The 8743-nt window shown below is 38.3% G+C and overlaps 1 protein-coding gene across 1 annotated transcript in view; it reads right to left on the reverse strand.

Moving 5' to 3' along the window:
- RPS6KA3 (ribosomal protein S6 kinase A3) overlaps positions 1-8743 on the reverse strand; it is a 114197-nt gene that overhangs the window by 9118 nt on the left and 96336 nt on the right. Inside the window, exons 17-20 of the mRNA XM_017540673.2 lie at positions 7507-7665; positions 4458-4619; positions 2182-2258; positions 1275-1420 (exon numbers count right to left, since the gene is read on the reverse strand). Of these exons, the coding sequence (XP_017396162.2) occupies positions 1275-1420; positions 2182-2258; positions 4458-4619; positions 7507-7665 (544 nt within the window). The remainder of the gene's footprint in view (positions 1-1274; positions 1421-2181; positions 2259-4457; positions 4620-7506; positions 7666-8743) is intronic.

Genomic DNA, 8743 nt, shown 5'->3' on the forward strand with positions numbered 1-8743 from the left:
AAGTTGACCAGGATGGTCTCGATCTCTTGACCTCGTGATCCACCCGCCTCGGCCTCCCAAAGTGCTGGGATTACAGGCTTGAGCCACCGTGCCCGGCCATCATTTCATTTTAAATGCAGTTATAAAACAAAATATTATCTATACAGACATTAAACTAGTTAACTGAGGCTTCAGGTGCTATGCCAATAGAATCTATATACATTTTTGATGTGTTTTATTTACTTATACAATCACTTCAACTCAAGCTTTTACCCCTAAGAAAAATGAATATGTACTTTTACCAATATGTATCCTCTTTATCTACTCTGTTTTTCTTATTTTGAAGTAAAAAACTTAATTCTTTTTTCTTTTAAAGAATTCTCTATGAAAAAAGTAAAAATAGAGCAGAGTTTGAAAGCAAGTCAGTGCTATTTAGGGGATGGCAGATCTTCCAATGAGAAAGGCTCTTCAAATGATTTCATGCAGATACTATAAAACTACACCTGTTTATTGTGAAAAAAACTGAAACCCCTTTCTTCATAATCTAAATTAAAAATAGAACATGGTGTAATTATTCTAGGGAATGAGGGCTGTGGAGTCATATTTCGTTTGAAGCACCCACATAGTTAACCTGGTATATAACATGGACAAGTTCAAACTAACATTCTGGGCTCTGATTTCTTTCTGTGAAATGGGGATACTACCACCTATTTCACAGGGTGTTATAAGGATTACATGACATAATTTTGGTAAAGTGGCATGTGAAGAGGCACACAATAGACAGACAAATCATGAAAACTATCACTGTTATAATTTATCATGTTCTTCAGTGAGAAACATTTTTTTTTTTTTTTGAGACGGAGTTTTGCTCTTGTTGCTCAGGCTGGAGTGCAATGGCCCGATCTTGGCTCACTGCAACTTCTGCCTCCTGGGTTCAGGCAATTCTCCTGCCTCAGCCTTCTAAGTAGCTGGGATTACAGGTGTGCGCCACCACGCCCAGCTAATTTTGTATTCTTATTAGAGACAGGGTTTCACCATGTTGGCCAGGATGGTCTCAATCTCTTGACCTTGTGATCCACCCGCCTCGGCCTCCCACCATGCTCGGCTTGAGAAACAGTTTTAGAAGTACAAATAATAAGGCCAAACCAAAGTCAGTTGGGAAAGAAACAAAATAATGGGTCAATTTTTGAGTTCAAATTATTTGGTAACATTACTTTAACATACTAACTTATAAACAAAAGTTTCTAACTGGTAGTATTTTTTCTCACTATGGATCATAAAAAATTATTTTCTCAAAAGCTTATAATAAGAAGCCATGCTTACCTTTGCTGTGTCTGAAACAGAATTCCAGTAACCACCACTGAGTGAGAATTTCCCGCTACCTATTCGTGCCAATATTTCCTCTGGTGTATCATCAGGACCATTTGCAAATGGAGTGTAACTAATTTATAATAAAATTAAAATATAAATGAATACAATTTTTATTTGGTTGGTAATCTCAAAAGTACTTTAATTCAGTTAATGTAATATTTTATTAAAATCTACCAAAGTGAAAAAAATCAATAAAATAAAGCTCCATAAAGTACCAGGTCAAGGTATAGGTTATAAAATACTAATCAGACTTAATATACAATAATATATTTTAAGACACGGCACATTATAGAATAAAATATTAAGAAATAGTGTATGTTTCTGACATGACAAGAATACAAAAATGTATGGAAAAAATCAATTTAGGACCTCAAGACATTAATAAATAGTACATTATAAAAATCAGTAATGATGTAGCCATAAATGTGGACTTGTTACAGAATTGTATATATTAGATAACATGAGAAAACATGGAAAGATATGACATCTGGATTAAAAAAAAAAAACCTACATAGGCCAGGCACAGTGGCTCATGCCTATAATCCCAGCACTTTGGGAGGCCAAAGCTGGAGGATCGCTTGAGCCCAGGAGTTTTAAACCAGCCTAGGCAGCACAGCAGGACCCTGTTTCTACAAAAAAATAAATAAATCAGGCAGGTGTTATGGCACACCCCTGTAGTCCTAGGGCAACAGAGTGAGACCTTGTCTCTAAAGAAAAAAGCAAGCAAACAAAAAATGCTCCCAAACAAAACAAAAACCTAGATAACTTAAGCAAAATATTGATGAACAAATGCTTAGGTGCTTAGAACATATGGTATATATATATACTCACCCGGTAAGCATTGTATACAGTAGGACACCAAGACTCCATATATCACAAGCAGCATCATAGCCTTGTCGTTTTAAAACCTAGAAAAAGTAAAAACTCAGTATTACTATACCACCATTTTGTATATATATTTGGACAGGCTATGAACTGAATTATATCTCCCAAATCAACACCTATAAGGAAAATTTCAACAGAACATGGTTACCAAATAAGGCAATACATTAATCCTATTCTAGAACATTCTATGACTAATAATTGATATATAAATTTAATTTTGGTATTCAAATTAATATTTATTGAGTGTTGTAGACACACAGGAATATAAAACAAACTAAAGACACCTTTCTTATTTTAATGAATTTATATTTTGTTTGGGGCTACAGAAATATTTACAAAAAAATGCTTTTAAGAGCACACACACACACACACACACACACACACACAAGAACACATAACCTAGTACAAAAATCACCAACTTTTATCAGGTGGGAACTATGACAAATACAAAAAACCCTGATTTCCTTAAAAAGAAAGAATTTGATGGGAAATAAACATAAAAATAGTTAACAACTCAATTTGGTAAATATTATAATAAAATCAAGTCTGGGTAGGGTATGGTGGCTCACACCTGGTATCCAGCACTTTGGGAGGCCAAGGTGGAAGGATCACTTGAAGCCAGGAGTTTGAGACCAACCTGGGCAACACGGTAAGAATTCTTTTTATTATTATTGTCTTGGCTCACTGCAGCCTCTGCCACCCAGATTCAAGTGATTCTCAAGCCTCAGCCTCCCAAGCAGCTGGGATTACAGGCATGTGCCACCATGCTTGGCTTATTTTTGTATTTTTAGTAGAGACAGGGTTTCACCATGTTGCCCAGGTTGGTCTCAAACCCCTGAGTTCAAGAGATCCACCCACCTTGGCCTCCCAAAGTGTTGGGATTACAGGCATGAACCATGGCATCTGGCCAAGACCTCACCTTTAAAAATAAAAATAAAATGGTATTTCCTAGGTTTTATTCTAGAGTTTTTATGGTGTTAGGTCTTATGTTTAAATCTTTAATCCATCTAGAGTTAATTTTTGCATAAGGTGTAAGGAAGGGATCTAGTTTCAACTTTCTGCAAAGTGGGTGTTGAACAATGAAAACACATGGACACAAGGAGGGGAACATCACACACCGGGGCCTGGGGAATGGGGGCTAGGGGAAGAATAGTAGGGAATCGGGAGATTGGGGAGGAATAGCATTAGGAGAAATACCTACTGTAGATGATGGGGCGATGGATGCAGCAAACCACCACCATGGCAGGTGTATACCTATGCAAGAAACCTACATGATTTGCACATGTACCCCAGAACTTAAAGTATAATAAATAAATTAAAAAATAAAAATTAAAATTAAAAAGAAGCCAGGCACAGTGGTGTTCCCCTGACCCAGCTACCTGAGAGGCTGAGGCAGGAGGACTGCTTGAACTGAGGAGTTCAAGGCTGCAGTGAGCTATGATTGCACCACTGCCTTCTGGCCTAGGCAACAGAGAGAGAGACCTTGTCCCTAAACAAACAAACAAACAAAAACCCCAAATCATGTCTTAAATGTTATAGGTGTGAAAATAAGGAAGCAATTTATTCTTGACAGGGGGAGAGAAAGAAGGCTAGAGGGCGCCTGCTTATATTGGACCTATATGGAAGAAACCAGAGCAGGCTCAGAGATAGGCCAGAAGTTCAGTGTGTCTAGAACTTCGGGTAGGGAATACCAGAGAGACTGAAGGGCTTTTTTGTTTTTTAAGAGAGGACTTCTTGCTTTGTCACCCAAGCTGGAGTTCAGTGGTGTGATCCTGGGTCACTGCAACCTCAAACTCCTGGGGTCAAGTGATCCTCCTACCTCAGCCTCCTGGGTAGTTGAGACTATAGGCACGCCACCATGCCCAGCTAATTTTTAAATTTTTTGTAGAGATGGGGTCTCACTATGTTGTCCAGGCTGATCTCAAACTCCTGGCCTCAAAGGGTCCTCCTGCCTCAGCCTCTCAAAGTGCTAGGATAACAGGCATGAGCCACTGTGCCCAGCCTCAATGGCTTTTATAATACCTTGTTAGGAAATTGAGATTCTTCTGTAGGCTGTTAGATGTCACTGAAACATTAAACAGGGAAATGAAAAGTTGGCATTTTATCCTAATTATTTGTTCAGCAAGTCTTCAGTTAAATGATTATTAATAATTCTGTATGAAACATAGGGAATGAGTTTCAAAACATACTAAAACACTGCAAGCAAACTCTCTCACAATTACCTCTGGTGCAACAAAATTTGCAGTATAACAAGGAGTCATGAGAAGACCATTTTCTGCTCTCAGCTGTTTTGCAAAGCCAAAATCACAAATTCGAATAGATTCCGGATTACCAGATTCATCCACATAAAGAATGTTGCTAGGTTTCAAGTCTCTATGAACCACCTAATTGAAATACAAATTAAAGAGTTATGTTAACAATATATTTCCATTACTGAAAGTTCTTTATTCACAAATTGTCAAGCAATGCACTTAACAAGATGATGAGCGCTGACCTTTACATTAGCCCAACATTATAAAATGCTGATAATATAAAGCATAACTCTCTAACATAGACCTGGGACAAGGAGGAGGACGAAGAAAGAACAGTATTTACCTCCTTCCTCTTTGTCCAACTGAGTAACTGGGTTAAGGAAAAATGCAAACAGCAATAATGTACCTCCAGATTGATCACTCATTTAATACTGAGTATCTATCATGTACCAGGGTAATATAAAGCTGCTGCAGCTACTGTGGTGAACAAGACCCAAAAGATCCTGGCCTTTCCGTGCTAGGAGCTTACACTGTTCTGGGGGAAGCAAAGAATAGACAGGTTGAGAGATGGGGCATAACTAGGGAGGTCACTTTAAATAGGGTATCAGGGAGGTTCTCTAGATGAGGTAACATCTAATCCAGTATCTGAAGAACAGAATGAATGAGCCCTAAGATCAGTGGGTGAGAATCATTCTAACTAGAAGGAATAGCAGGTACAAGGTACATACACAACAAATACATTCTGATAGACTAAATGGAACAGAGAGGGCATTGAGGAATAAAAAGGAAAAAACCAAAACAAATCTGGACTTTATTTTTGGTATTGGTTATTTGTTATATAAGATGTTAAATATGCAGAAAGTAACCTTTTCTTTAGAGTTCTGTATTATTTTCCTCCTTTAATGATCTACCTGAGTACAGTAGCCCTCCCTTATCTGTAGGGTATATATTCCAAGACCCCCAGTGGATTCCTAAAATTGAAGATAATACCAAACTATATATTTTTTCCTAGATATACATATCTATAATTTAATATAATTTATAAATTAAATTATAATATAATTTAATTTATAAATTAGGCACAGTAAGAGACTAACAATGACTAATAAGGTAGTGCAATTGTAACAATATACCGTAATAAAAGTTATGTGAATGTGGTCTCTCAAAATACTGTAATATTTTTGGACCATGGTTGACTGTGGGTAACTGAAAACACAGAAAGAAAAATTGAAGATTAGCAGGGGACTACTCTACTTCTTTTATCATAAGCTTCTCTGACATTCCTTTTTAGACTTAAGTGTGCCTTCCATCATCAAATTCTGAGCCTATGTTCTAATCAATTATATTTAGTTCCTCACATCCAGGACATCACTTTCACACACTACTTTAATAATGAATTACTGATGAGGCATTGGGAAAAGAACACAGAAGACTTTGATGACTGCAAGGTCATAAGTTCCTCAGTGAATACTGAGTTCTACTAATTTGAAGGTATAATACTAGGCAAATCTTCGTAAGTTAGAAGTCAGGAAGCACTAGAATTAATACATTCTACTTGTTGGCTTTCGACGCAAAGACAAAACAAGAAGAATGTATTGAAACTGAACTCCTTATGAAGTAAACTTTTACATATGCATGTATCAAAACATCATGTTGTATACCATGAATATATATAATTTGTCAACTAAAAACTTAAAAAAAAAAAGTTTATTTTCCCCTTGGTTTCTATTCCTCTTCACTCCTCTGCTATTCTCCCTTCTTCTCTCCCTCCCCTCATTTTCTCCTTTCCTCCCAGATTTCTTTTTTTTTTTTTTTTTTTTTGAGACAGAGTCTCATTCTGTCGCTCAGGCTGGAGTGCAGCGGCGCGATCTCAGATTACTGCAATCTCTGCCTCCCTGGTTCACGCAATTCTCCTGCCTCAGCGTACTGAGTAGCTGGGATTACAGGCGTGCACCATGGTGCCCAGCTAATTTTTGTATTTTTAGTAGAGACGGGGTTTTGCCATGTTGGCCAGGCTAGTCTTGAACTTCTGACCTCAGGTGATCTGCCGCCTCGGCCTCACAAAGTGCTGGATTACAGGCATGAGCCACTATGTTTGGCCACCTTCTTTTAAAAATATGATTTTCTTTTTTGTTTTTGAGACAGAGTCTCTCTGTTGTCCAGGCTGGAGTGTAGTGGCATAATGTCAGTTCACTGCAACCTCTGCCCCACCAGGTTCAAGCAATTCTCCTGCCTCAGCCTCCTGAGTAGCTGGGATTACAGGCACCTGCCACTGTACCTGGCTAATTTTTGTATTTTTAGTAGAGACGGGGTTTCACCATCTTGGCCAGGCTGGTCTTGAACTCTTGACCTTGTGATCCATCTGCCTTGGCCTCCCGAAGTACTGGGACTACAGTAAACCACTATGCCCGGCTGCCTTCTTTTAAAAATATGATTTTCTCAAACCCTTGATCTCAAGTGATCTGGCAGCCTCAGCCTCCCAAAGTGTTAGGATTACAGGAATAAGCCATTGTGCCAGCCTAGAAATATGATTTCTCTTTTTGCTGTTTACTAAAAATCTGTGTACAAGAAGAATGAAGAGCATATCCATCAGCCAGAAGCATGTGACTACTTGACTTCATTGTTTCAAGGATTTCCTTTTATACATGAATACAAACCAGGATTCCTTGTTTCTGCTTCTAACCTGAAGTGGGCCTGGTTTTCATGAGTACAGAGTGACCTGGCAGACACAATGCTATGTTTTCCAGGTCGGAAGAGATCACTTACTTTTCCTTGGAAGCACAGGAGTTTAACATAAACAAGCTAGGCTATCAAAGGAATACTTCGATCTCAATGAGAAAAGTTTACATAGAGGAAGACCAGTAGGATAATTCAGCTAATAGCAGCTTTTTTCCATTACATGCATAAAGCAACTTCTATCTTCGTAATTTTAGCTCAAACATAAAGAAAAAAAGTGTGTGTGTATGTGTGTGTGTGCACGCGTGTGTATGCGTGTGTATAGAGTGTTAAAACGACTTACCCCTTGTGCGTGAAGATATTCAACGGTTTTGGTTATAGTGAACAGGACAGCACTGGCCTCTCGTTCAGAGAAAAATTTTTGTCTGAGAATTTTATCCAGCAATTCACCTCCTTTCATAAGTTCTGTTACTACATACACATATTTTCCATCATCATATACCTATAAAATTTAACATCAAAATGTAAATATTACTTGAAGCTTTGTATGTGTCCAAAACAAAATTTAAAATATAAAAGAGAAACTCATTTTATATTCAAGAAAAATTTTATTAATTTATTTATTTAGAGACGGAGTCTTGCCCTGTCGCCCGCGAGTGCACTGGCACAATCCTGGCTCACCGCAATATCTACTTCCTGGGTTCAGTGATCCTCCCACTTCAGCCTCCTAAGTAGCTGGGACTACAGGCACATGGCACCATAACTGGCTAATTTTTGCATTTTTTGTAGAGATGAGGTTTTGCCGTGTCTTCATGAGCAATGATAATCTGAGGAAATTTGAGTTTTGACAACAACCAGATATGGCCTTCGGGCCTATTGTGAACATCATTAGCAAGAGAGGACTTAACACTACCTGGGGAGTTCACACTCTTTGCTGACATTTTGTTATAATAAAAGTCAAGAGAGACATAGGCAGCAGGGTATCATAACAGTCCAGGGAAAGATACTTTACTTGTCCTTGGGGTGGCAATGGGTAGGGCAGGCTTCCTGGAAGAAGCAGTGCCTTAGCAAAATCTTTATGTGTGGTAGTTAGCCAGGCAAAGAAAGTAAGTGGTGTTAGCAACTAAGGGAACTATAAATTTAGACAGAGCAGCATGGTAAAAACGAGACATGTGCAAGAAATTTACATAATAGAACACAGAGCATAAGGTGGATGAAAAAGTGTGTGTGAGAAGTCTGAAAACTACAGAGGAAGGCAGGGTCTTAAGGGGCTGGAGATTATAGACTATAGGCAGGGACGTTAAATGGGTAGTTATGAGTGTTTATCTCTTTCTAGTAATGTGGAAGATACCTTAGGGGAAGCTGGAGAATGAGACTAGTCAATATTGAATATTAACTAACAGTAATATTAACACTGAACATTTAGGTAAATGTTCAAGTAAATGCAGATATTAAAAGCAATAATATCATAAGTACGGCCGGGCGCGGTGGCTCAAGCCTGTAATCCCAGCACTTTGGGAGGCCGAGGCGGGTGGATCACAAGGTCAAGAGATCAAGACCATCCTGGTCAACGTGGTGAA

Source organism: Cebus imitator, unplaced genomic scaffold (assembly GCF_001604975.1).
Source record: "Cebus imitator isolate Cc_AM_T3 unplaced genomic scaffold, Cebus_imitator-1.0 Scaffold128, whole genome shotgun sequence".
NCBI lineage: Eukaryota > Metazoa > Chordata > Mammalia > Primates > Cebidae > Cebus > Cebus imitator.